Source organism: Mus musculus, chromosome 11 (assembly GCF_000001635.26).
Source record: "Mus musculus strain C57BL/6J chromosome 11, GRCm38.p6 C57BL/6J".
NCBI classification, from domain to species: Eukaryota; Metazoa; Chordata; class Mammalia; order Rodentia; family Muridae; genus Mus; species Mus musculus.
In genome coordinates, this window is record NC_000077.6 from 72,241,035 (window position 1) to 72,268,556 (window position 27,522).

At 49.2% G+C, this 27,522-nt stretch overlaps 1 protein-coding gene and 2 long non-coding RNA genes across 8 annotated transcripts; 2 read left to right on the forward strand and 1 right to left on the reverse strand.

Annotated features, from left to right (window-relative positions):
• Positions 1-955: 955 nt before the first annotated feature.
• On the reverse strand, positions 956-26,261 carry Slc13a5 (solute carrier family 13 (sodium-dependent citrate transporter), member 5). 6 transcript variants are annotated; one of them, XM_017314526.2, is made up of 13 exons: positions 25,912-26,261; positions 25,430-25,550; positions 20,989-21,117; positions 20,579-20,715; positions 19,161-19,348; positions 17,924-18,092; positions 16,326-16,448; positions 12,150-12,368; positions 11,224-11,324; positions 9,692-9,810; positions 6,633-6,794; positions 4,092-4,229; positions 956-1,666 (listed from the first exon to the last, which is right to left on the reverse strand). In XM_017314526.2, exons 1-13 carry the CDS (start codon positions 26,001-26,003, stop codon positions 1,532-1,534), a joined length of 1,833 nt encoding a protein of 610 aa, XP_017170015.1. In that variant the 5' UTR covers positions 26,004-26,261; the 3' UTR covers positions 956-1,531. The 6 variants fall into 6 exon arrangements, with proteins under 6 accessions (XP_017170015.1, XP_017170016.1, XP_017170017.1 ...); NM_001372402.1 differs by having other exon boundaries at positions 960-2,602; positions 25,912-26,127; XM_017314527.2 differs by lacking the exon at positions 12,150-12,368.
• Positions 2,784-7,042, forward strand: Gm34252. The gene is made up of 3 exons (XR_388821.2): positions 2,784-3,035; positions 5,675-5,790; positions 6,287-7,042. It is a non-coding gene; the product is annotated as a predicted gene, 34252 (long non-coding RNA).
• On the forward strand, positions 25,810-27,522 carry 1700051A21Rik (RIKEN cDNA 1700051A21 gene). Its single transcript, NR_045922.1, has 2 exons — positions 25,810-26,491; positions 26,847-27,522. It is a non-coding gene; the product is annotated as an RIKEN cDNA 1700051A21 gene (long non-coding RNA).

A 27,522-nucleotide genomic window follows, 5' to 3' on the forward strand; every position in this document is an offset into this window, starting at 1 on the left:
CCCAAGCCTTTGGTGGCTTAGGTGGGCAACTGGATGGTCTTACCTCCACACTCCCATTAAGTAAACATCGGAGGACCCTATGGCAATGTGCTGTCCACTTGATTTTCAGTCATTTATAACCCAAAGCATTCCACATGAACACAGGCCATGTGTGTTGGTGCACCTCTATCCATTTGCAAGAGATGTCACTCAGACAGCCTCAAGTCAGCCTCTTCCACTATGGGTCCTGCTCTCCAGAATCTTCTTTTCAGCCCTCAGCTGGGTAGTGTCTAGTAGTAGAGTCCTCCACCCACCCTACCAAACCCTTTCCTCCCCACTGACCATCCAACTTGAGATGCTCTACTGCCCCAGCATAGCTCACTGCATCAAGCATATTCTATATAGGCCAGTCCTTGAGTTATTGGTCATACTCATGGTGACCTGCTCTGGCACAGCCACAATGGTGGCTCTAAAACCCAAGAGCAGTCAGTAGTTGTCAGTCATAATAGGGCTGTGGAGACCAGAAAGTTAGGTAAGGAGAGGCTGTCAATGTGATATGGGAGACAAGAGTTCACTATTTCGATCACACTTTCCTCGGGAAGAGTCTGAGGGAAGGGACCAGTTCTGTCCTGAGTCCATCTCAGAGAGAACAGCAAGGAAGGTCTCATGTTTAGAGATCTTCTCTGGCTAAGCAGGATCTTAGGGTAGGCTGGCTCTCAGCCACCTACCTCTCCCTATAAGCCCAATAAGACCAAAGCCCTCCATGGGTAAAAGGAGGAGAAAAGGAGAGGCCTGTCTTTATGGGATCCAGAACTGCCAACTAGCTGGACCTAGAACTCATCCCCTGGATGCTGTGAGCCTTGTTTTTCTCCAAGGATGAATGAGGGTCCTAATGCCGGCCGTCTCACAGGGCAGCCGCAAATGTGGAATACGATAACTGGTGAATTCCCTGGGTCCAGGAAGGCCAGGCACCCAGGAGGTGGACAGAGAGCAACTGTTTATTCATCTGCCTCCCTCTGTCTCCTTCACAAGGTACAAAATCACAGACCAGTCAGCACACTGGAACTTTCCATAGCAGACAGAGTATTTGACAAGAGCAAGCCTTCAACAGTGTGGTCAGGAGTCATCCCTCCTAAGGAGCCAGGCACATACTTGGTCTTTGATGGGAACTTCTTGGGTCCCCATACTGTCTTCTGCCCAGAAAAAAAAAAATGACATCCACGGGCCTCGTCTACCCAACTGTGCTTCTTTTCAGAGCAAATTAAGCAAGGAAGAGGGTATCACTGAAAGACAACGGAGAGCTTCCTCTCCTGTCTCCCTTTCATATGATGGACACTCCCCTCAGCCAGTTTACTCTGGCAGGGTCTGTCTGCTCAGACACCAAGAAGCACGCTGCTCCTTCTCAGCCATGCTCTGTTGCTACCAGTCCTGGCCACAATGCACAGCCGGCAAGGGAAAGGCCTTCCCAGAGGAGCTCAAGAGTCCAACGGGGACAGACAAACTGTGCAGTGGCCCAGCCCTTGGAAATGAGCCGGCTGAATCTGCTCTGGATCTAGCCACGGGAAGACTTAGGTATCCCACTTGAACACCATCTCCCAAAGAGACACCACTGTCCATCCTTGAAGTGTGATCCCAGCCGCACCAGGCTGGCAGGACAAGAATTCCCAGAATGATCAAACTGAGCTCCCTGGAAAAAAAAAAAACCAGGGGTTTTCTGGGGGAGCCTCAGCTAGGGGGGTGGGGATCTGGAGGCTGAAGGAGGGCTTACTGGGGAGCTGGGAAGGGAGCTCAAACTGTTAATGAATATGAAATATGAAATGAATATGAAATATGAAATGAGGCAAGTAGGGGGGCAGGTCAGCCAAGGAGTGAGCAGGAGGGCCTGATGTTAGCACCTCAGACTACTCAATGGTTGGTGGTGGCACCATGCAGAGTCCAAGTTTTCAGGAGGCCATGACTCCCACTCTCACTCTGGCAGTGGGAAGTGTTTAAGATCAGAGTTCTGCCCTGGATGGGAAGTTCTCTCGTGGTGATAGATATGATGATCTGGGGACATCCAGAAGAGGCACCAGGACGGGGCTCCCAGCCTGGCAATCCGCTCCCCCCCCACCCCCCCGTGTGGAGACCGTGGGAGCAGGCATGTGAGAACCGGGAGCCCAGCATGGAGCCAGTAGTCTGTCAAAGCCACATAGTACAAGATTTGAGCCCTGGTCCCTCTGGTTCCTGCCTGTCCCAGGAGAGATGGAAGGGTCCTAGTAAAGATGGGCCTCGCGACCTCTCAAAGGGGTTCCTTTCCCTTCTGAGCTTATCTTCCCATCATCCATTGCCATCTCTGAACTTGATATAGTTGGGTAGATCTTCTTGGGGTGTTGACATCATTGGATCACACTAGAGTGTGAGCACCAGTGCTCTGTGCAAGGTGTGCCAGAAGGTTCATAGTCCTCAAAAGGGTTGGGGTGGGGGGGGCATGCTTGTGCTCTTGCGGCTCTTCCTAAGTGTTAACACTTGTTGAATTTGCCCAGTCGGGGAAGTTATCCAAGTTAAACATAGCCCGACCCCAGGTGTTGACTGACAGAAACACAGATAGGATTCCAACGAAGTTCATTATCAATCCTGTTTTCATCTAGGGAGTAAAAACAGGATCAGTCAGCAACTCAGGTCTTGACTGGGCCTTGTGTTCCTGCACACTGGGCTCCTCTCGTCTCAGGACAAAGCAAATTAAGTGTCATTGTCGCTGATAGAATCCCTTGGAAGGAGCCAGCACGGTGGGTTCTCTACACCCATTGTGATGTTGGAAAGTGACTTCAGAGAGCTGGTGTAAGACATCAGCCACGTCTCGTGACTCTCCCATAGCTCTTTCTGCCACCCATTTTGTATGCCTTCCTGACACTCATGAGACATTTTTCCAACACCCCAGCATGGAATTTTTCCTGTGGTCCAGAATCAAATCTGCAGCATATGGTTTCTGGGATCCACTACATAAAGAGAATATTCAGGAGGAACCCCCAGAATGCCCTGGAAGAGGATCTGAGATCATTAATAATTGACTGGTTAAGGTAAGGACCAGTCTGGTGTCCCCCTCTTACCTATTCAGCTCATCCCCAACCCAGAGTCACAGAGTTGTCCTTCCCCCATCAGAGGTGAGAAAGCCATACCTGACTTGAAAAGCTTTTCCTGTGATTGTGTTTGCATCCCAGGCATCATTGACTCAAAAAAAAAAATGGCTCCCCTCTTCAGATACCCTACAAGCCTTTCTGACTATGGTGCTCCTCCTGGGTGTCCTCAGGGTTCTTGCTAGTTACAATTCTACTGCCATGTGAGAGTCCCACTTCATTCCTTCCAAGTGTTTAACCAGGACTTCCCTGGGACCTACAAAGGTTTCTCCAGATAGGGGTTTCTGGCATCTTCATGGAAGCAGATGCCGTATGAAATACGAGGTCATTTCAGTAAACAAAAAGAGATGCACCATAAACAAAAATGACAGCTATAGGCTTAGGTGTCCTGTGGTGCTCTGAGATCCCGTGATGTCCTCTGTCATTCTCTCCTTGTGTGTATACAGGTGTGCTCACTCGTGCTTGCATGACTGTGGCCCAGGAGCTGGAGTTGAGGGTCTTCCTCTATAATTCTCTGCCTTTAAATATTTCTTAGAACTATTTTATATGTATGAGTGTTTTGTCTTCATGTGTGTGCATGTACAATGTCTGTGTCTGGTCCCTGAAGGGTTATGGGTGGATGTAAGCCACAGTGTGGGTGTTGAAAATGGAACCGGGTCCCCTGTAAGAACAGTGAGTGCTCTTAACCACTGGCACCATCTCTCTAGCCCTCTGCTTAAGTTTTCTGAGACAGAGTCTCCCCTTGAGCCTGAAGCCCATTGATTCAGCTCTATTGACTGGCCAAGGAGCCTGAGAGCCTTCTGTTTTCGCCACAACCATGCTTAGCTTTTAGTGTGAAGGTGAGAACACCAACTTAGGGCATCATGCTTGCACAGCAAGCTCTTTACCAACTGAGCCTCATCTGACATCCTTTTGAAACTCACACATCATTCGTAAATGGGACATCCCTTTTACCAAATAGCCTCATCATCTAATAGGCGAAAATAAAGGGGCTGTTACCATGTCAACAACTCTGAGGTGTCCGTAGGCAAACACGATGGCATTCGGTGGGGTGGCCACAGGCAACATGAAGGCAAGTGAAGCACTCATGGTACAGGGAATCATGACATACAGAGGATGGATACCAATGGAACGAGCCTAGAGAAGACACACGACATTGCGACTCATAGTACAGCACACAGGGAAGCTCCCGGGCTGTACTTCACAATCCCTAAGGCCTGGGTTACATTCCAACCTTCACATCTGTGTCTGATTAGTCCCATTGAGCTTTGCACTTCTCTACATGATAACTACTGACCACAGAAGGCTGAGCTCGGAGGCTACCTCCCCTGGAGGCCTTTTTTGGCTTCAATTTAGTCCATATGTTTTACTGTGAGCCAGAAGCTGGTGGACCTCTAGATTGCACTGAATCTTAAAATGTACTGTGATCCATCTGTCTGCTTTGTCAGACAGAGGCAGCCTACAGAATTAGAGAGACTCCTTACTTGCAAATGCGTCCACGGGATCCCTTTGTATTGGGAGCCTGGTGTCTACCTCCTTCATTCTATGTATTAAGATTCTGCTACCTCCATCATCATTATGGATTTAGTGAAAAACATAAATAACATAATCTAAATAGCTGTCAACGAGACACTTTATCATGAGTGTTTCCATGTACACATGTCTGCAGAGATCTCACTGTAACAATTTGACATCAAAATGCGGGGAAACTGACCCCATGGCCTCAGGATGCTGTATTCATACAGCACCTGGCTCATGGCTCACTTTCCTCATATGAGTGTCCAGGCAGGAACACGGAGGGCCTTAGTGGTAGTTCTGGGCAATTTACTCAGAGTTTTGGCTTCTAGAAGAGCCTCCTTTTTCTAACTTCTTTTTTTAAACTTTACATGTACGAGTGTCTACCTGAATGTATGTCTGTGCATCATGTATGTGTGGTGCCTGAAGATGCCAGAACAGGTGTTAGACTCCTGGGACTGGAGTTACAGATGGTTGTGAGCCTCCATATGGGTACTGGGAATCGAACCTGGGTCCTTAATCACTGAGCTATTTTACCAGCTCCATAGAGCTTGTATTTGCCTAGTTGGGGCTATTGGTGATCACAGGGGTCACAGGAGATGACAAAGCCAGACCTTTGCTCAGGAGAAGAGCATCCCCATTGTGTGTCCAGCACCCAAAGACCCTGCTCCCCATCCTTGCTCCATCTCCTTCCTGTCCTCCTCCACCTATCTTATTCTTCTCCCCCCTCTCCTCTCCAGTCCTCCTCCTCTTCCCCCTCCTCCTCTTACTCCTCCTCCTCTACACTTTCCTTCTCCACTTTCTTAACTCTGAGCAGCCTGCTTAGGAAAGGAGACAGCTACCTTTCTATTTTAAACACTTCTATCTTCTCTTGGAATAGGAAAAAAAAACTCTCAGGTTGCTGCTTCTTCTTCTTCTTCTTCTTTTTTTTTTTTTTAACTTTCTTTCTGTAGTTTCATCCCATGCTGCTTGGATGGAAATTTACCAACTTCAGCACTAGGCTTAGCTCTTTTGTGAGTCTATCTCTGAGCTCAGACTAATCATAGCCTTTTCCTGTTCCTCTCCAGGGTGGACTTCGGTGGCTTGCTCGCTCAGGTTCTCTGTAGCCCATGTATGTCTTAGGACTCTCATCACACTCCTAGGAGGGGGCTCAGATCTTCTGTCACCTCCTGAACCCCATGAGGTCAGCACTACCTTTGAAGTGGGACAGAGGAACCTAAGAACAGATGGCAGCTGATTGCCCTGTAGGCTTGGCCCCCTCCTCAGTTCCCAGCTCACAGTTGAGCTTGCCCATAGAACACTGGAATCAACCTTTGACAGCCTTTCCTTCACCACCTCCATTTTCTGTCTCAGATCCCAGTGACCCCTCTCATCCCTGGGAAGTCTTCAGGCATGCCCTCTCCCTACCCTGTGGAAAGACCTGCCCCTTCCTCCCATTCTCAAGTTCCCACACCCCCTGGGCTTCTTTTTGTAGTCTCAATGTGTGATATATGTCCTCTTCCCACCATCTTGAAAAATAACCCAGGTAGTTAGATTAATATAATAGTTGCATGGTTGTTGCTTTGTGTGAGTGTGTAGTGGTGTGTATGGTACTTTGAACCCAGGGCCTTGCACATATCAAACAAGAGCTTAGTCTTTTTTTCTTTTTTTCTTTTTCTTTTTTTTTTTTTTTGTGACAGGATCTCACTAACTCACCCTGTAGATCATATAGACCTTGAACATGCAACCATATTGCCTCCTCCTCCCAAACCATCTGGCCCACTGATGCAATAAAGTTTAAGCACCTGGTCCACATCTGATGGTTTGAGAAGTGGTGGGGAAATACAAAGAAGAGTGGACCAAGCAGTGAGAGAGGGCCTCAGGACCAGAATCATCAAGAATACACAAGTCCACAACAGAGCCTGGTCTTCAAGCCCGGTGAGGCTCCAGATCCAAATTCTACTACTTCTCTAGAGACTCAGGAAATGGCCATAGGTTCACAATTTCCCACAAAATGTTCTTCCCTTCCCCAGAAGAGTTACTTACCATGGAGGCAAAGATAGGCAGGAACAGGGTGGTAGTGGCCACGTTACTTGTGCACTCTGTGGTCATTGCAACAAGACAGGACAAGATCAAGGTAATGACAGCAGGTTTCACTAATCTCAAGGGTTCCATCTGTGCTGCCATCCACTTCGAGAGCCCTGACGTCTAGGAAGCACAGAGACCATCATTTCAGGGCCCCTGGCTTACAGTTCCCCCAGGGTCCAGGGATCTCAGTCCACTCCACTTCCAATTCTCTTTCTTGAACATAGGTAATAATCTAACCTATCCCTACAATTTTCCTTCTTCCCCTCCCGCCCCCTACCTGCCCCTCTTCCTCTTTCTCTTCCTCCTTAATCTTTTGACTCCTGCAATGTTGCTTGTGGCATAGCTGATCTATTAACTAGATTCAAACATCAGAAGTCATCTGGAAGTGTCTGTCTAAATGTCCCCATCAGGTTCAACGTGCCTGTGCTGGCTGGTTTTGCACATCAACTTGACACAAGCTGGAGTTATCACAGAGAAAGGAACCTCCCTTGAGGAAAAGCCTCCATGAGATCCAGCAGTAAGGCATTTTCTCAAATAGTGATCAAGGGGGCAAGGCTCATTGTGGGTGGTGCCATCCCTGGGCTGGTAGTCCTGGGTTCCATAAGAAAGCAAACTGAGCAAGCCAGGGGAAGCAAGCTGGTAAGTAACATCCCTCCATGGCTTCTGCATCAGCTCCTGCTTCCTGACCTGCTTGAGTTCCAATCCTGACATCCTTTGGTGATAAACAACAGTGTGGAAATGTAAGCTGAATAAATCCTTTCCTCCCCAACTTGCTTCTTGGTCCTGATATTTGTGCAGGAATAGAAACCCTGACTAAAACAGTGCCCTAAATCTAGAATCTGCTCCTTTCTCTGGGACCTGAAGCTGATGAGCTCTTCTCAGCTGCTAGGAGTCATTCTAAAGAGCTCCTGTCCTGCTAATTTCTGGTACCTAGTCAGTCACAAGTCACCCTAGGTGGCTCTTCCACCTTCTCCCCCTTAGTCTTCCACGCTCTTGAGGCTTAGAGGAATGATCTGGGCCAGAAATTGAGGATTTAGTCTTGGAGTTCTGAGATAGGAGGACAAGAGCAGAAAGTGGACAGACAAGAGGCCAAAGGCAGAGCCTGGGAAATGAGCATATTTGTGGGAGAACTGAAGAAGAGACAGCAGAGACGATTAAGCAAGGACCATGGAAGAAGGAAGGCAGGAAAAAGAGGTATTCTAGAGGTCAAAATGGCAGCAAGTGTCCAGAAGAGAATGGGCAAGTTCAGAGGAGTCAGATGAAGACTACAGAGAGCCCACTGGTTCTTCTCTCCCGCTGCTGGCCTCAGACCACCACTCAAGATGATAGGATGGCTGCTTTCAAGTACGCATTTGACCAAGTCACTTCTGGCTGCTTCCCTTTGCCTTCAGTCTCAAGGCCATGCATGCTATCCTTAAAGCAGACCTTAGAACGCTGGCTTCTCCAACTTCATTGCCTCAACCAGGTACCTCTTTGATCTTATCTCACATTATCCCAAAAAGGCGCTTTAAGACACACCCTGGTCTCTAGACTGTCAAGTCTTCAAAAACAGATACCTTGTCGCAATGTCTTCTGTAACCTCTGTGCCTGGCCTATCATTAGGAACATACTAGAATGCTTGATGAGTAAAATAAAATGCCACATGGGGAAAGGAATTGGTGGGTAGATGAATGATAGAGAGAGGGGTAACTTGCTTGGTGAATTTGTTCATCTGAAATGTGTATTAAATTATATAAATATATGATCTATACATTAGGTTTGGGATATGGTTCAATGGTATAGCGTCTTATGTGAACTTGATCCCTAGCACTAAAGCAATAGCATGCATGTATTCAAGGTATGCCAGTCTTTGTCCAAGATACTAGGGAAACTGTAAACACAATACAGACCAAGTTTATCTGTTATATCACATTTCTGGACTGGTGGAAAGATGGCTGGATGTGTTGGGTGGATGCAGACATGGATAGAATGGATGGATGACTAGGAAGGAAGGAAGAATTAAGAAAATAGAAAGGAGAAAGGAGAGAAAGAAGGGAGGTGAATGAGTGGGATGGGAGGCAGGGAAGAGAAGGAAGAGAGAGAGAGGAGGAGGGTAGGATGGGAGGCATGGAAGAGAAGGAAGAGAGAGAGAGGAGGAGGGTGGGATGGGAGGCATGGAAGAGAAGGAAGAGAGAGAGAGGAGGAGGAGGGTGGGATGGGAGGCAGGGAAGAGAAGGAAGAGAGAGAGAGGAGGAGGAGGGTGGGATGGGAGGCAGGGAAGAGAAGGAAGAGAGAGAGAGGAGGAGGGTGAGATGGGAGGCATGGAAGAGAAGGAAGAGAGAGAGAGAGGAGGAGGGTGGGATGGGAGGCAGGGAAGAGAAGGAAGAGAGAGAGAGGAGGAGGGTGGGATGGGAGGCATGGAAGAGAAGGAAGAGAGAGAGAGAGGAGGAGAGTGGGATGGGAGGCAGGGAAGAGAAAGAAGAGAGAGAGAGAGGAGGAGGGTGGGATGGGAGGCAGGGAAGAGAAGGAAGAGAGAGAGAGGAGGAGGGTGGGAGAGAATGACAAAGAAGAGCTGGAGGGAGCCGGAGGGATGGGCTGAGGGAAATGGATGATGATAGACAGCAGCCCCAAACTAACACAGCCTCTTTGGCTGAGGAGATAGCTGAATTGCATTTTCTCTTAAAAGCTGATCTTCTCCTATGCTGCTAAGTTCTTAGCTAGAGAAAAGTTTTGGAATCCTGAAGCCATATCAACAAGAAGTTCAGCAGGTAGAGGATCCAAAGGACATGGTGAGAATATGTGTAAGGACTCAAAAGAGTCCTCCATGATGAATGCCTAGGATTCATCATGGCTGCAGCATCCAATGCTTAACCCTGCAGGACACTATTCATGATGACAACACAGAATCCCCTGCTTAAAGGATATGCAGCTCTGTGGTGGAGACACACACCCAGGGATGGAATGGGGGTTGGGGAGTGGATGGCGACATTTGCCACCTCTGAGTAGAATTCCAGGGCTACCTAGAGCCGGACAAGTACCTCACATCCTTTTGCCATAGCAAACCCTCCCCCCAGGAGCAGCACGATGTCCCAGGGCACTTTCTCTTGGGCGACTTTCCAATCCAGCAGTGCTGGGGGGTAGAACGGAGTTTTCCTTTCTGCGAAAGACAAAGCACACACATGTATATGTGTGCATGCACACATTAGAAAGTAAGAGACACAATCAGGAAAGATAAACCAATAAAGATAACGAGGTACCAGTTCATTCCTTCGTATGAGCTAAAACCCTCAATATTCCCTGTACCCTTTTCTGGGGAGGATTTGATTATATGCTTCACAGAGGGAGGACATTGGAAGTTAAAACCACCTTTTCAGAAAAGCTATTTGGTCATATATTTTTAAAACTATTTAGATGTTTTAGGTCATCTGTATTCTTTTACCATGACAATGACATTTAGCTTAAAGAAACACCTTTGAAAAAAAAAACTATATCCAGAATATTTAACTTATAATCATGAAAAGTTCAGGGAGAAAAGGTACTTCTTGGGTTTTTTTTGTTTTGGGGGTTGAGACAGGGTTTCTCTGTGTAGCCCTGGCTGTCCTGGAACTCAGTCTGTAGACCAGGCTGGCCTCGAACTCAGAAATCCGCCTGCCTCTGCCTCCCAAGTGCTGGGATTAAAGGCGCGCGCACCACTGCCCGGCTGAGAAAAGGTACTTCTTACCAGGCCTGACAAACCTGAGTTCAATCCCTGGGACCTCCCCACCCCCATGGTTGGAAGAAGAGAAACAACCCCCAAGAGTTATTCTCTGACCACTGCACATGCACCACGACTCATAGAAATGCACACAAGACGGGGGGAGATTTGATTTAAAATTATTTTAAAGAAAAATTCAAAATGTCAAAATACTCCACAGCAGGGTGGACATAGGACCCCTGTGTGATGAAGTATCAGAGGTCAATTTGGCAGCCGTAGTGTAGTGGGAATGTTTGTAGTAAAACCCAGAGTCAAAATCAAATGCTAAACCATAAGGAACAGGGTTCAGGCTGTGTGTACTTGGATGCCATCTTTTTAGTGTGAATGCATATTACAGGAAAGGGAGAGGCAATATTGACAGCATGTTGGAGAATTTGAAACATAAATCCCTGTTGTGATGTATAAATGATATTTTAAATGTTTAAATACAAGAAGAGACTCTACACCCATCTAGAGAATAACACAAGTGTCTTAACAAATCTCCAAATCTGGAGAGATGGCTCAGTGGTTAAGAGCACTGACTGCTCTTCCGAAGGTCCTGAGTTCAAATCCCACCAACCACATGGTGGCTCACAACCATCTGTAATGAGATCTGATGCCCTCTTCTGGTGTGTCTGAAGACAGCTACAGTGTACTTACAGATAATAAATAAATAAATAAGTAAATCTTTTTTTTAAAAAAATCTCCATTTCCCTAGGCTTTGTAATGTGGTCAGTCCTGTTCAGTGGGACAGAATTCTCGACCCCCTACACCCAGGGGCTATTCCATGGGGGCCCTTTGCTCTCAGGACCCATAAATCTGTGAGAGAAACCTTACCTTCCTCAGTCTGGCTGCTGAAGTTGAACTTGGGCTTTTGTGAAGGTATGATGAAAAGCAAAATGGCCACAAAGATGGCCACTGTGGCATCTGTGATATGACTGATAGGAAAACACACATAGGAACTCAGTGATAGGCGTACAGCAAATTTGCCCCAACCCACAGTTCCATGTCTAAATGCCCCTTCAGGAAGAAACGGGCTCTGTGAGGTATGAAAACCAGAGGCCCTAAAGGCTGGTAGGCTGAGTCTTAGCTATAACTAATATCCTAAAACTCTTGGCCTCCAACTTTGGGTGAAGTCTCCCACCCTCCCCCTCCCCCAACCCACAGAACCTCAGCGACCCCCCTCCCCCCCCAGCCTACACTGCTCCATGGGTGAACATCATGATTTCTCAACCATGAGATTTAGACTTCTGGATTCAGTCAACCTCTAGGACTGTAGTGCTAAGCTAAGTAACCAAGATGAAGTAGCCAGTTGCAGACAGATACCTCCTCACCCACATCTTCTGCCTTTACTAGGATAGTCATTCTTCAGTATTTCTTGTAGGTCTCCCTAACAGAGGCAGGAGAGAATCCACATACACGCCCTTCCTCCAACTAGGTTTCTAAGTAACCAAGATGTGTCTCAGATAGGTTCTTAAGAAAGGAAGAAGGCAGAAATCAGGGCTCTAAGGAGCCTACTCTCGTCCCAATAAACTTTCTTGGTTCAGCTTTCTAGGGGTCATGAGGGAGCCACAGAAACAAATGCACCCGTAGTTTCATTCTGAAGATTGATTGAAAACAAATGCACCCCAAAGCCCACAGAACGGAATGTTCCTCCAGAACACAGGGCCCAAGTCATACCGTCCTCTTGCTGCCTGTTGCTGACAACAGTGACATTTAGACATCATTATCCTAAGCTAAGACTTTCCTTTGCATCGACTTACACGGTGTTTCCCTCGACCCAGGCGAATGACAGCCAGCCAGGCATGAAGCCGGGGTCTCGGGAGAACCACAGGATGACAAGTAGGGTGAAGCAAAAGAGCACGTTGCATTCAGGGTAGCTCAAGGACCCCAGCTTCTGGTACTCCTCGTTCAGCACTTTGTAGGCAATCTTCTCGGTGTCCCTCTTCTTCTCCCCACAGCAGATGCAAGTTTTTTTTAAACTAGACCATGTAATGGTAAGAGAAGGGCAAGGCAGATGGAACGACTTGTGGGAGAAGTGGGGGTGGGGGGCTTCTGGGATAGAGCCTGAGGGTCCCACCCTCCCTCTTTCTTCTTCTGATTTCCATCAGCTCCTCTCTCCACCCCACCCCCACATCACCTTACAGAGAGACTGTTGAGAAGTAGAGACTGAGGGCCTAGGGCACTTCCAGAGCTGGGGGCAGGGGGTGAGGTGATACAAAAGGGGTGTGCCACCATCTCAAACTGGTCACATGGGATAGCAGTAGGAGAGGTTTAAAGGCTGAGAGGTGGCACAGAGTAGGGCGTGTGGGTGGTCATCAGCAGAGTTGATGTAGCCATGAGCAAAGGAAAGGCTGTGCTCCAGGGTTCCCATCGAGAAGACTAGATCTGGAAGTTCTAGAGCCTTCCGGATCCAGACTCACATGATCCACCCATGATCCCCAAGCTTTCCCATCACAGCCTGGAGCTGCCTTCCACAGTGCCAAAGGTGTAAGATCAAGGGCTCAGGAGATGTAGAGTAGGCAGCATCTAAGACTGGGACAGGAAAGAATCCAGCCTACGTTCGACTTTGGGATGGTCCCTTCAGGTGTTCCACTGAAAGATAAGCCTGTTGGGATGGCTTCCATGGCCTCCCCTCAGGCGGTGTTGGCTTTATGGTGTGGTAAAAAGGAAGGGGCTTTATAGGAGGAAGGTGACTGGGTAACTGGGGTCACTAATGAATAAAATGCAGGCTTCGATGCAGAGAATATGTCACACATATGTCCCACCTCAGTTGGCCTCAAAGCCTTGGAGCAAGGACATTGTCTACAGAGAGCTCTCCCCTCCAGAACCCTTCAGAGGCCCCAACATAAAAGTCATAGGAGGGCTGTGCCGAATGTGAACCACCTTTGAAGGTGGGTGAGGCAGCAGCAGCCCCAGGGACATGGCTGCCTCCCAGGGATACCAGGACATCAGAACCTGGCCTCCTGGGGTACTTCAGGACCAGAGAAGGAGGCAGCAGTGAGGATCGTATGTCTACAGTCAGCTGAGACCTCCATGCTGAACTGAGGAAAGCCTTCCTCACAAGACACTCAGTGCAGGGATAGCCCTGCCGTCGTGCATGGGGACCTCTCTGCCATCACTGGCTCCAGAGTCTATGCTCTTCTAAGCGCAGACCCGCTAGTACCTGCCAGATTAGAGACTCCAGACCTGTTCTGGGGACGCCTGATCTCCAGGATAAGGGGTGGCCTTGGTATCTCTAGATGCCTGGCATAGAACAGGCAGTGAGAAGCCTGCACCTAACTGGTACTGGTAAAAAGTGTTCCTGATAGCACAGGCTCTGTGGTTAAGTGTGATAGTCAGTCTTCTGACGCTGGCCACTGTGGTAGTGACACCAACCCCTCTGACCCCTGTTCAATTCTACGGAGCAACGTCTCTGGGTTCGTTTTATCTGGTGGCCCATGAGACAGGCAGGCGGACCCTGTGGACATCCTGACATCCTATTAGGGACCACAGTGTCCTGCCGAAGAGTGGTCTTCATTGTGGTGCATCACAATGAACTAGACAGGCTCCAGAGCCATAGAGACGGGGGCGAGGGGATCTCTGGGTCCACAAGTACCTCACCATGGTGCCAGGCAGGAAGAACTCTCAGAAAGAACACTTGTCCTGCTTTCAGCTGAGCCTGGTCAGGAAACTTGAGTGCAAGACAGCTATAATACGCCATGCCATTCTTAGTGGCCCTGGGTGAGTGTCTGTCACTACCCACGAACTCAAGTAAAACAGGTTTTCTGCCGTGACTTTGAAACTGAGAGAATCTTAAGAATGATCAGGACACGAGGAACAGTAGAGGTTCCTCCTGTGGCTAGGAAATATGATTCTTGTGGGTGTGCTCCTATTTCTGCCGAGCCATTCTCTACCTTGCGGGTCTGGGACGGAAACTAGGCTACCTGTGAACCGCATTGCACTTGGTGTCTGAGTCATAGTGCCATGCTAAGGAAGACTGGGGTAGACGAAAGCCACGCTCCTCCACTTCCTGCAGCCAGAAGTCCCCAGAGATTCATGGCAAGTGCTGTTCAGAATTCCCGTGGTCCAGGGGAAGCTGTGCAGAGCCAAGTGAGTGAACCATGTCTAGGGCTGTCAGCTGAGCTTTCTCGCCCCTTGTGTCCCTGTCACCTGCTAGCTGGGAGACTGATGGTGTCCCAATAGTCTTGTTGCCCAGCCAGCTCCATCTGCATACTTGACCTTAGGGTTTTGGGGACATCCAAGGCCATAGGGAACCCTCCTATCACCAGGATAGCAGCCCTTGGCGCGTGCTCTGGAGCTGACTGACTGGCGCTCCAACCTCAGGCCTACCACTTCCATGCTGTACAATGTGTCAGCAACCATACAACATCTCAAGCTGTTTTATCTATATAATGGCAATAACTATACTTCACAGGTTGCCATGACAATTAAGTCATAAATGTATATAGTGCTTACAATAGTGTCTGGCATGCAACATGTCTCCTGTCCTTTCCTTTCCTTTTGGGTGTGTCTCCTGTCCTTTTCTTTTGGTTGTGCTGGTGACAGAATCCAAAATCCTGTAGTATGTAGTACTCTACCGCTGGGCCACAGTCTTAGCTTTTGGGGTTTTGTTTGTTTTTCGTGTGTGTGTGTGTGTGTGTGTGTGTGTGTGTGTGTGTGCACATGTGTATATGTACATGCTATAGCACAAGTGTGGAGAACACAGAACAATTTGTAGGATCAGCTCTCTCACCATGTGGGTATTGGGAAATCGAACTCAGATTATCAGGTTTGGCAGCAAGTCCCTTTACCTGCTGAGCCCCTGTACCACTGCTGGCCCTGGTTTAGTTTTTGAGACAAGGCACAGGCTCCCTGGTGGTTACTACCATTAGCCTTTCCTCCCACTGTGGCAGAGTCACCTTTGTGCCACTGGTAAATTTGTTTCTTTTAAAACAACTGTTTAGCCAGGTGGTGGTGGTGGTGGTGGTGGACACCTTTAGTTCCAGCACTCAGGAGGCAGAGGTAGGTGGATCTCTGAGTTCGGGGTCAGCCTGATCTACAGATTAAGTTCCAGGACAGCCTAGGGCTACACAGAGGAACCCTGTCTTAAAAAAAAAATCAAAACAAAACAAACAAAAAAACCCAAATGAACAAACAAACAAACCAAAACTATTTGTTGGCCCCACGTCATAGTTTCTGTCCAAAGTCTGGCTGCCTCAAAGGTGACTCTGGGTGAACCTGACAGTGTGCTGGGAATAGGAAGGTAAACTTTCCAGGCTTGGATGGTTGCAGGGAACACCACAGGAACTTGGTGAAGGTCTGAACTTGGTAACTTGGGCCATATCAAGAGGATCACTGTGATCTGGCCTACTAGAGCCACATGACCAAGTGGTAATGCACCCAGTCATGTTGGCTTGGCATTTGGGGGACAGGCCACTCCTCAGTTGCCTTGAATTAAATAGGTGGCACACTTGTTCTTTCTCTCTGAGACAGGAGGTATGTAGGAGTCGGGGGGCGGGGCTGGTTCACTGCCAAGGGGTGCAATTGGGGCACAAGGATAGGTACCAAAGCATAGGGATAGGATACACCCATTGGAGGCTCAGAGGAGGGCGTTATACTATGGAGAGAGAGAGAGAGAGAGAGAGAGAGAGAGAGAGAGAGAGAGAGAGAGAGAGCAGGAATAGCTGGGAAAGGGGGCCTTTGAAGCAGACTTCAGTGCTGGGGAGGTGAGCAGGTGGAAGGTTGGAAGTCTCCATCAGGGCTGGGACAATACACACAAAGGTACAGTAAGCCTCCAGCCATTGTGAGACTGAGAGGATTAAGCCAGCAGGAAAGGCTAGAGAAACAGAGCCTATACCAGGTTCTTCAAGAACTTTGTAGACTGGCCCAGGGGCTGAGGAGCTTGGTGCAGGGGCCTAAGACCATCAGATGCTAGCCCAAGAGCAGCCCACACTTACTTGTGTCTCATGTACAAGCACTGGAGCCACAGCCAGGCCAGCACCAGCATCATCACCATGTTGGGGAAGGCAAATCCAAACCAAGATGCATAGTTCAGGACATCTTTACTGTCAGGAAACAATCTGAAAGGAGAAAGGTTGCTCTGTGCCTCTCTGCCGCCAGGCTGAGCCATGGAGTGCAGACCAGGCAGGTGAACTCTTGAGAGATGGGGCTAACTGCAGGCCACATAAACCTGGGGCCCAGACACCACAGTTCATTATTGTTGGGGACCCCAGAACATGGCCCCGGCAAGGAAGAAGACTGAAGAATGAATGACCAGGGGGCGTTTCTGTGAATAGAGACCCTGCTGAATGTCTCATAAGAGTCTGCCTAGGTGTCTAGAAAAGTACGTCTTTGTCACACATGCACAAGGTCTTGGCTGACAGCTAAAGGGAGTGCATGGATCCTCTGAAAGCTCACGCTGTGTGTCTCTACGGGAGACTTCCCTGAGAACTTTTCCCAGAGTGGGACTGGAAGATGGTCTCCAAGCCTTACTTGCCTCCCTAAGCTGCCTTTTAGCCCTGTCTAGCTCAAAAGACATCAAATCCCACCCAGGACTTGGCCCACTCAGCCTAGGCAAGTCCCTTCTTGCAGTAGAACTTACGGGGGAAGCTCTAGGGTTGTGATTACAGGAAACATGTCGAGGATCAAATGACCCTAGTTATTGAATCTCAGGGTTCTGGTCTGACCAACTGGCTGTTGCTCTGTCTGCCACTCTGTCCTTTACAAGTCCCAGTTCCAGTGCCAGCTGCCCTCCCCACCCTGTCCAAAGCTCTTGTCTACACAAAAGAGGCACCACCTCCTTTTTTGTTCCTTGCCATGATAATTTGTACATGCTTCGATTAACACATGTATGCACTAGGCTGCCTGAAACCCCCTGTGTCTGGCACCCTCAGCAGACCATGAAAAGCCTATGGTGGGGCCTCGAATTCTCTTTCCTCCATGATCTTTCAAGCCCACCCAACACAAGGCAAAGCTCAGACAAGGGGATCCTCACAGCCTACATCCTCTTTCAGTCAAAGCTGGGCACTTCTAGACTATGCTTAGAGTGCACTTGAGGCCTCCAGTCAGTGGGATTATGCGATGGAAACTGCATAGCAATTAGTGGCCCAACCCCACCTGCCTGTGCCATCTGCAGACTCTGAAGATCACAGGATCCTGGCCATTATCAGCCAATGTCAGTGAGCTGGTAGGGGATCTTTTAAAAATGTCTGTTTTCTGTGAATTCAGCCACTGGATTTGCCAGTGACTGCGCTGCTGCCATGTTAGCTCAGAGTCCAGTCCACCCTCCCTGCCTGAGCGAAAAGCCCCAAGCCACTGAGAGAAGTTGGGCTTGCCCTGTGTTAGAAAGCCATGTTGTCCATGAGCTCTAGTGCATCAGGTCTCCATTCCTGGGGAAGACTCTTAGTGGGTGCAGGGATGCTGGGACATAGAGACTATGTGGGTTCATCCTAGACTGATGGCTCCAGGCCAAGACAGGGGGAAAAGAGAGCTGAGTAAGCACCTCCAGCCCCAGAAACCCATGGTGATGTCTCCTGAAGGCAAAGTCATGACTCACTCCTGCATCTGGCCCAGGAGCACCACGTTGGGTCCCGTCCCGGTCAAGGTGGCTGTACCCCCAATGCTGGCTGAATAGCAAACACATAGGTGCATAGCCTTGTACATATTCTTTGTTTCTTCGTCTTCCTGCTCCTGCACATTGGGGTCTTCAAATACCACCTGGCTTCCTGTGGTAGACACGGGGCTGTTAGCTCTGTCAGTCCGGAGGGCCACCCAGCCATTCAAAACTCTTACCCTGCTACTAATGTGAGATCGGGCGTACCCCTTGCCAGGTGCACATGTGTTCTTCAGCTGCAGCCCTGAATCACAGTCGGGCATCTACCTTCCCATAACCCCTTCCCATGGCTTCCCTGGAGGATCTTCAATATACTTGCCAAACCCAGAAACTTAAGGCATATGTAACAATTTCTTGGCTCCTCACTGTTTCTCAAGCCATGCCCTTGCATCCAAGGGTGTCTCAGTCTACCTTAGATGGCTCTCCTCCTAGAGAGGTCCTCCCTCCCTGAGCTGCTGTGCTGTCCAACCTCCCTAAGGTTTATCCTGAAGCAGGGGCTTTGGGTAAAGGGTATACATGAGGTCATCCTACTGAGCTCCACAAGGGTCAGTGATCAGAGTATGGTTGGTCACCTCCTCCATGTTGCTTGGACCTCACCCAGGACCTAGAATCTAGGCACAGGTCCCAAGGTCCTCCCATGCAGACTACTGGGAAAGAATAGGGAATAGGCAGAGGGAAAAGCAGACCCTATCCTGCATCTTCTGAGTCCTGAGCCTAGTAGGAAGCAGACCCCAAGACCTATAGGAATGGAGCGAGGGTGACTGGCTCCAGGAGAGCCAAGAAGGCAGTCCTGAAGAAAATAAGTCTAGCAAGAATGAGAAGCATCCAGAAGGCGTTTAATGAACTATCAAAGTAATGACTCAATGCTTTCTATCTTGGGACCAGGAGTGAGAAGCATCCAGCAGGTGCTCAAAGATGGATAAATGAATTATCAAATGAATACTCATTGCTTTCTATCGTGAGCCCAGTTATAATCTCTAGCTAGTGTTCTAAACTTGAGTAAAAGATCTGTCTTTTATGTCATAACTAATACTAATACTAACGAAACTATTTCCCCATTTTTTTTCTTCTTCTATGAATGTTTAAGGAACTGCACGAGGAGACTGGGAGGGAAGAGGAAGCTGTAGCATCTGGCAACAGTAGAGACTGCCATGGCTGCAAAATCTAATCCAGGGTGCACCTGGCAACTCGCTGGTCTTGTTCTTGTCCAGCAGCTCCAGTGTCCCCAGGCTGGCCTCCACAGCTGTATTGGCGGCTATCATTTGCTGCAGCATGGCCTCCACAATGGGTATCATCATGGCTGTGGCGGCAGTATTGCTGATCCACATGGACAGGAAGGCCGTGACAAACATAAAGCCCAGCATCAGCCTGCAGAGGAGGGACGGAGAGGAAAGCCAGAGTCCCTCGTACCCTACTGGCCACATTCCAGGGCCATAACTAGGGGCTGGAGCCACCCTTCTTGTCAACTGAAGACCAGGCATTCTAGCATGGTGTGGCAGTTTAATTGGCTCTTGTTTCTCTCTTTCCCCTCTTCCCTTCCCCCTTCCTCTTTGTGACAGTTAATTTTCATGGTCTACTTATTAAGACATACCTGATCAGAAAGCACAACTCTGAGTGTAACTGTGAAGGGCAGACCATGAGGACATAGGGCTCTGGCATAACAGGCAGATTAACCAACCCCTCAATGGATTTATAATATGATGAACATTATTGGGAGGTGGTGAAACAAAGGAAATGGAGTCTATGATTTCACCAGCCATGGGGTTGAGGCACTGTTAATTGTACCAGACATGAGTTCCATCTTTTGGAAAAGTCTTTAAGTCCAATCTGAAAGTGGTTAGTTACACCCATAACATTTGTGTCTCAACTACACCAAAGGCCATATGGTGGATAGAGGAAGAATTGGGGGAAGGGGGATGAGATGGATTTGATTTAAAAAATAAACAACAACAACACATTATATGCATATGTGACGTTCTCAAACCAGAATAGAGGTGGGGCCTAGTTGAAGGAAGTATGTATCTTGCAGCACTAGCTCTTGGCTGCTCTTTTACTTCCTGTCTGGTGTAGGTGAATTTCTGCTACCACATACTTCTGCCACCATGATATTCTGCTTAGGTATTTAAGACCAATCAAGCCCAGACTGGCCACCATCCAAAGCTATAGGCTGAAACAAATCCTTTTTCTTTTAAGTTGCTCCTTTTAGGATTTAGTCAGAGACATGAAAACCAGTAACTACAGATTCCTTGCTACCTCCCTTCTCACAAACACTGCTGATATACTACTGGCTGTTGGGTCAGCAAGAGGCCTCAAACTCAACTGTGGGTCTAAGAAACTCCCACTTAGCAGGGAAGTTTGGCTTAGTAAGACCCAGGGTGTGGTAGGTAGTTTAACTTTCCACTTAGATCTAGAAGATCACCACTGTCCTACACAGCGTCTCTTCTCTCCTAAATCCCAAAGACCTAAGCAGAACCATTCTGTCTTACCCAGAGGTCAACCTTCCACCCCGTCTTTGGATGTCCTCATCTGTCACCCTCCACTCCCTTGTTCCAGGGTCCCCTTGAAAGCTGTGTAGCCAGAGAAAGAAGGTGTGTTTACCGTGAGGGCTTGGTCCCCACAAAGAGCAGCATTCTCAGGGCAACCCTCTTATGAAGTTTCCAGCGTTCCACAGCCACAGCCACAATGAGACTGCCCAGGAACAGCATGTTGGTGTCCTTCATGTATTGGATACATACCTGGAGGGTTACAGGGATGTCCCATCAGAGAAGTCCTCAATCACATACAGCCCGGGTCCAAAGCTGCTACCCAAGTCCTCTAGATAGCTAAGCAAGACAGATACTGATTTCAAAGGCAGCTTGAAGTGATCTGTCTCCATACTTGTCCTTGAGGGATCCACTTCTGGATTTCTGTAGCTATCCCTAGGCCTCGGCAGCTCAGAGGGACTCAGAGGAGTAAGGAAGTACATGGGAGGACCCGGAAGTCACCAGCCCCCTGCTCAGCTTACTCACCTGCTTGGAGTCCAGAACCTTCAAAAGTGGGAAGAGTAAGACAGGCAGGAGGGAGGTAACAGCCACTGGGATGACATCTGTGCACCAGTAGACAGCCATAATGACTATAACATAGGCACACCTGGCAAACTGAAGAAACAGTTCTGAGGTTCCATAGGCTTCACTGCAAACCAACCTCATAGCAGGGCAGCTGCCTCTGTGATGAGGAAGGCTATGTCCTGCTCCTGGGCAGGGTGGCTTTCCAAGGCTCAGGACAGCCAAGAAGAGCCTGGTTGTCCCCAAGTCCAACCTTTCCCTGCCATCCCTTCCTTCCGGGTGGTCCTAGCACCATGATAAACACACAAATGTTCTCAAAGAAAGACTGCACCCCATAAGTGTCCCAGGACACCTCCCTGTTGACTAAAGAAGTGTTTGCCCATTCTGTGTTGTGGGGACTGTTCTCCAAACAGTAGGATGTTTAGCATCACCCTTGTCCTCCACCCAATAGATGCCAGTGGTGGTCTCTCTAGTCACAACCAAGAGTTATCTCCCTAAAAGGTCCAAGTCTGACTGGGTTCAGTGGCACATGCCTGCAATTCCAGCATCTAGAGGTTGAGGTAGGAGGATCGTTGCAAATCTGATGTCAGCTTGACCTATATAGTGAGCTGAGCTTCGGGATAGCTTAGACAACCATTGAAACAATAGCAAAGCTATGGATCACGTGACAACCAAAAATGCAAGGATTGTCAATATACCTTAGAAACAATTGTCAAATGTCACTGCCCTCCATTTTAGGCACCATTTCATTGTCTATTCTGTGAGACCCAGTGGACTTTGTCTCTGGCCACTGTTTGTCTCTTTAACCTCATTAGATTATCCTAAAAACCATTTCATATTCCCCCCCAAACATGTCTACAGTCCCAAGGTTCCCCACCCCTTTGGAACAGGGTATGTGAGCTTTGGAGTCACTATGGCTTATGGGGAAGGAACCATTTCCTGTGGATAATGAACCTGTAGATCCCCCTTCATTTATTAGTCTATGACTAGAGAGCAAAGGTGAGCTTTCTCTTTATCTCCTATAGGATGAATAGCAGTTGAAAGCCATTGGGGTGAGCTCCAGGGATGGGTGGTAGAGGGGATTCCTTTGGGGCACAGATAATAAAGAAGTATGCTGTAGGGAAATTTTAAGTAATGATGCTAAAAGTCAGCCTGTGTCTACCACCATGTAATAGCAATTCTAAACAATGTCATTAAGGAGTCTCTTCCACTCCCAATCTCAGTTCTTCTTTTCCCATCCTTATCACTAAACTGATGACTTCAGAGGGGCCATACAGAATGTGTGACACCCAGAAACTCCTTAATAACCTTTATTCTCAGAACTCGGACAGTAAATGCCCTAGGGCACCCCACTCACCCACCCCGGGAGAAGATGGACCACTAGGCTAACTGACTCCTCATTTCCACCCACCAGCAGGAAGCCCAGGAGATGTCTCAGTCCTAATGAATCAATTAACATACTAGACCCTTCCTAATACAAACTCCCACCGTGCCCATGGAGAGTGCAGAGTAGGAATGGGATGTTGGGAAAGTCTGGGGAGGGAACTGGAGAGAGAGCTCAATCAGGAACGTCTTACTCTGTAAGCATGGGGACCTGCACTTGATCCCTAGAACAAAGGAAAACACCAGGTTCTGTGGCACACACTTGTACCAGCTCCAAGAATGTGGAGACAGGCCAGCCCAGCTTGTGTGGCCAGATCCAGGCCACTGAGAGAGCCTGTCTCAACAAACAGCTGGATGGCAGCTGAGGAAACTGTGCCTGATGTTGATCTCTAGCCTCCAAATGTGCAAGCTCACACACATACAAATAATACTTACTGCACTTCCCTGGTACTGAGAAGGTGTCTGGAAAAGCAACTGGGAGCTGAGATGGGAGCAGGCACCGCAGTTGAAAGGCGGTGCACATAGATGTGCACAGTGTAATCAGCCAGGGTTGAGAGTTCATCTAAGGACACTCACACACTGGTCTGCAAGGGGCATGTTCTAAGCCTTAGGTGGCATCATTATGGTCAACTAAGGCAGAGTGATGTGGCTATGACATCATTCTATGATACAATCTGATAGAGTCACAACTAGAAATATAGACCAGTGTTGAGTAAAATACCCTTATATGGTTCGTGCTACAGAATGAAAATGGGGTAAGCAAAACTCTCCCCTGTCCCTCTGTACTCCCCAGTGTGTGTGTGTGTGTGTGTGTGTGTGTGTGTGTGTGTGTGTGTGTGACTGGTATTTGGAGAACTGTCTATCTGTCCACTAAAACATTAATAATAAGGCAATGAGGGTACCTTATTTTACTTGATACTTTAGACTTCTGAAAATAAGGATTTCTTACAAGATTAACAAGGTAACATGATTAAAGTTGTCACTGGTTTTATTAAAATGGGTTTTAGAAGCAGAGGAAGGCTCAGAGAAAAAGTGGATCAGAGGGGAGGCCAGGAAGCAAGCAAGGTGGAAGAGAATATGAAAGCCTGAAGAGGGGCCATGGAGCACAGAGGGCAGTGTGTGCTGGGGACCATCATCCTGTAGGGACAGTGATGGTCAGGATGCCCCTGGGGACAGTCTGACTCTCTCTCTCTCTCTCTCTCTCTCTCTCTCTCTCTCTCTGTCCTGGAGTGTTCTGTATCTCTGGGTTTTCTTGCCCAATGAAGGGCATGGTGAATGGGAACAGGGTGGTCTTTGGTGGTGAGCAAAAAGAGGGACAGAGGGCAAAAATAGGGAGCCAAAGACCCAGGCTCCCAGGCACCAAGCCACTTGGAGAGAAGGTACAGGAAGACTGCCTTTTGGAAGAACCTCCAAAATGGCCTCCCAGTCCCTAAATTTTCAGTCCCAGGGCATATAGATGTATTAATACACCCGGTTGGGAACCTAACTCACTGATATTTATATTCCCCCTCTGCCTGCCTACCTGTCTGTCTGTCTCTGTCTCTGTCTCTCTCTGAGTGTATGTGTGTGTGTTGGGGGGGGGGGGGTGTGCACACGTGCGCATACACATGCATGAGCCAGGGATAAAGTGGGATCCTGGTTACACTGTCCTCTACCAGAAAGGTCAAGCAAGCAACTATAATTATTCCAAGGAACATCACTCCCCGCCAGCAGAGCTAAAATCACAGCTTCCTAACCTGGATGCCTCCCACAGACGGGAATGGCCCCGAATCTCTGGATGCTCGCTAACAGAGTGGCAGCGGATGAGTCCGCACAGTTGCTCTGCTCTCCTTGGCCCATGTGGAGCCTCTGCTCAGTATGTTTCCTCTGCCCCCCCCCCCGCGCCCCAATCCTAGGAGCCGGAATGATCCCCTTTTACTCCCAGAATCCAGTCACCCCATTGTACCCATCAAAGCACCCGGGGCCCGGAGAGCAAAGGGTCTTGCTGAAAGGCACAATGTGAAATGACTAGAAGCCCACCAGGGGACACCCCTCTCCTCTCAAAACCTTCCCTGAAGAGAGCCACTGTTTCTCAAACCTGCCTGTGGAGGGGAAGCAGGATCCGAGCAAGGTTTCCTGTCTGGGCTGAGAGTGAAAGGGTAGCCACATAAGGCTTCAAAGAGCCCTGGCCTCGCCAAACTGGCTGCACACAGCCTGACAGAGCCGGGGCCAGCGCTCCCGCCCTCCTCTGCTCTGCAGCCAAGGCCATTCATTCTCTCCCTTCCTCCCAGGAGCACCAGGAGGCCAGGGAATGGGACTCAGCTTCCCCAGCAACCGAGAGCCATGCCACCCAAGGCGTGAGCTCTGGGAATACGTCCTGCCTCCTCACACTGACTGCCTCAGCAGGCGGTGGGCAGTGCCCGACCTGCCTTTCAGGCTGCAGCAGGATTTGAACTCGAGAGTGGCTTCCTTGGCTTCCGAGCTAGAAAGAAATATAGATCATAGATGGGGAACCTGAGCTTCAAATATCAAGGCCAGATTATGGCAAAGGCATGATCCACTCTGTTCCTGTAGTTCCCTGCCTGAAGGCATCTACAGCTAGGAAATCTCTCTTTCCTAGAGAAGAGGCACAGAGGGAAAGAAAGCCCAGCCTTCAGAGTCTCTACTAGCTCGAGCATTATCTTTGAGCTGGACTAGCGTTGGTTGTGCACTCTGGGAGGAGATTTTGAGTCAGAGGCTAAGCCTGTCGAGGGGTCTGTGTGGTTCAGATCTGTTCTAACGTCCAGGTTTCCGTGTTTGCCCGGACGGCTCTTGCGCCCTGAAATCGGTGCACTCTAGGACGTGTTCACCTTAGGGTCTGTGCGTCCCTCGGATTCTTTGCAGAGCACCTCCTATCTGGTGCCTGGAGCGTCTGAGCACGCGTCCCAGGGGAGCTCGTCCCCACGGAGGAATCTATGCGTTCCAGCTCAGCGTTCCCGGGTTCCGTGCCCGTTATTGCACTGGGCACCCGGATTCCGCCAGGCTGCCCAGACACGCAACTGACCTTGTCAGGTATCAGAATGACGAGTGGAAGCATCAGGATCGGGGTGAAGAGCAAAATCGCAAAGGACTTGAACTTGGTCACACAAGTCTTCGCCGAATCCATCGCGTGAAAGGGAGACTGACTGGAGGGAGAAAAGATTGCGAGGCAGCTAGAAGCTTCACGAGCTTAAAAGGGGGACGCGCGGTCCCACCGGATTGGGGGCGGCTACAACTCCGCCCCCCATTGCCAGGCCTCCCTGCGGTCCTGGGGCGGAGCCACCCCTCGGGGTCTGTGGGGAGTGTCTGTCCCAGGACTCTGCCACCCCGCGGCAGAGTGAGGCGTTTGCAGATTTCAGTGCTTGGCACCAGCCCTCTATGGAGAGGACTGGACCCTGGCACCTCACCACTTGCCAGCCCGTTGGCGCTGCTCTGGTCCTCAGTACCATGCAGGGTGTGCCGGTCATTCTGCCAGCTTAAGCGTGAGGACCCTTTGTGTACTCTCACCTGCTCTCTCCTGGACTCCGGAATGTCCCAGATGAAAAACACCAGCCTGTAGGATTCTCAGGCTTCTCTCTCCAAAGCGTTCTCCTTCTCATCCCTATCCCGGAGGGGCGTCTCCTAGAGGCGATGGCCGAGCCCTGCGCCACCGCGGTCTTCTCACCTCCAAGATCCGCTGGCTTCCTCCTAGCGTTAGCCCGACTCTAGACATAGAACCCATTTCCCTCCTCGTGCCGTCTCCTACCCAGCGCACCGTAGGCGCTCTAGAGGGACCGCTAAGGAAGGCGGTCACTGTCCTCGCAGACCGAACGACTTTTACCCTCCAGCGAACGCGCTTGCGCAGGCCGGCCGTCTTTGCCCAGGCGCGGGTAGTTGCTGCCGCCCACTTACCAACCACCTCGCTAGTACCATTTTATGGTGGGAGACGGGGCCTTAGAAAAGAGGGGGCATAATCCTGCCAACCATCATCGAGGCATTCGTTCATTCATTAATCCTCCCCTTAACAGACCTGTGTGTAGTACCTGCTGTGCTAAGTCCTGTTTGGGACACCAACACAAGAGGGTGCAATGACATTATTGACACTTCGGTGAGTTCTTTCTCTTCTGCCTGCCTCTCATTCTCCTCTGGGGAGTCTTATCCACAGGCTACTTGACACATGGCTGAGTCCAGATTCCTGTACAGTCAGCTCTCACCACTGATCAAGATGCTATCTAGTTGCTGACATGGTTAGCGTGTTTACGACTAGGATGGCTGCTTCTGTTCTAAACATGGAAACCATCGGCGTACTCTGAACTATATACAACAGAGACCGACTATTAGCACGGCACTTACACTGTGTGTTAGGTGTTGCAAGCAATCCAGAGATGAAGTAAAGAATAGGTTATATGCAATTGCTACGAATTATATGAGACTAACCTCTCCTCCCTCTTCTCCACCCCTAGCCCTGCCACCACCACCACCAGGAAAGAACTACTGAATTCCCCACCTTCTCAGCCTGTGAATGTCGAAGGCCCTAAAACAGAACACACATTTGTATCAAGATTTTTGACTCTGTTCCTGTGACCTGCCTGTCACCTTGCCCTCAAGTCTGCAACTGCCTTCTTCAGGCCCTCTCTATTTTCGGTTTGTTTGCTTGTTTGCATCTATGTGGCCCTGGGCCCATCCCTTCCCCCAGGGCAATTAAAACTAGAGTTCCTGCTTTGGGGTGTGTGTGTGTGTGTGTGTGTGTGTGTGTGTTTCAAGACTCTATGTGTATGAGTATTTTGCATGCATATATATGTGTGTATCATTTGCATGTCTGATAACCCCAGAGTCAGAAGAGAGTGTCAGAGTCCCTGAAACTGAAATAATAGACAGTTGGGAACAGCCATATGGGTTCTGGGAAATGAACCCAGGTCCTCTTCCAGCAAGAAGAGTGAGTCCTGCTGTTAACCATGGAGCCAGCTTTCCAGCCTTTTGGAGTTTTTATTTAATCTTCGTTTTATTTATCACCATGTGCCCACTTAACACCCTTTACCAGGCCTCATTCAGGACGTTCACTCAAAGTCTGGGATCTACGATGCTGGTCAACCATTCTGCTGTAATTTAAGTGCTTTAAAGTCTATAAAGTGTGCGCTG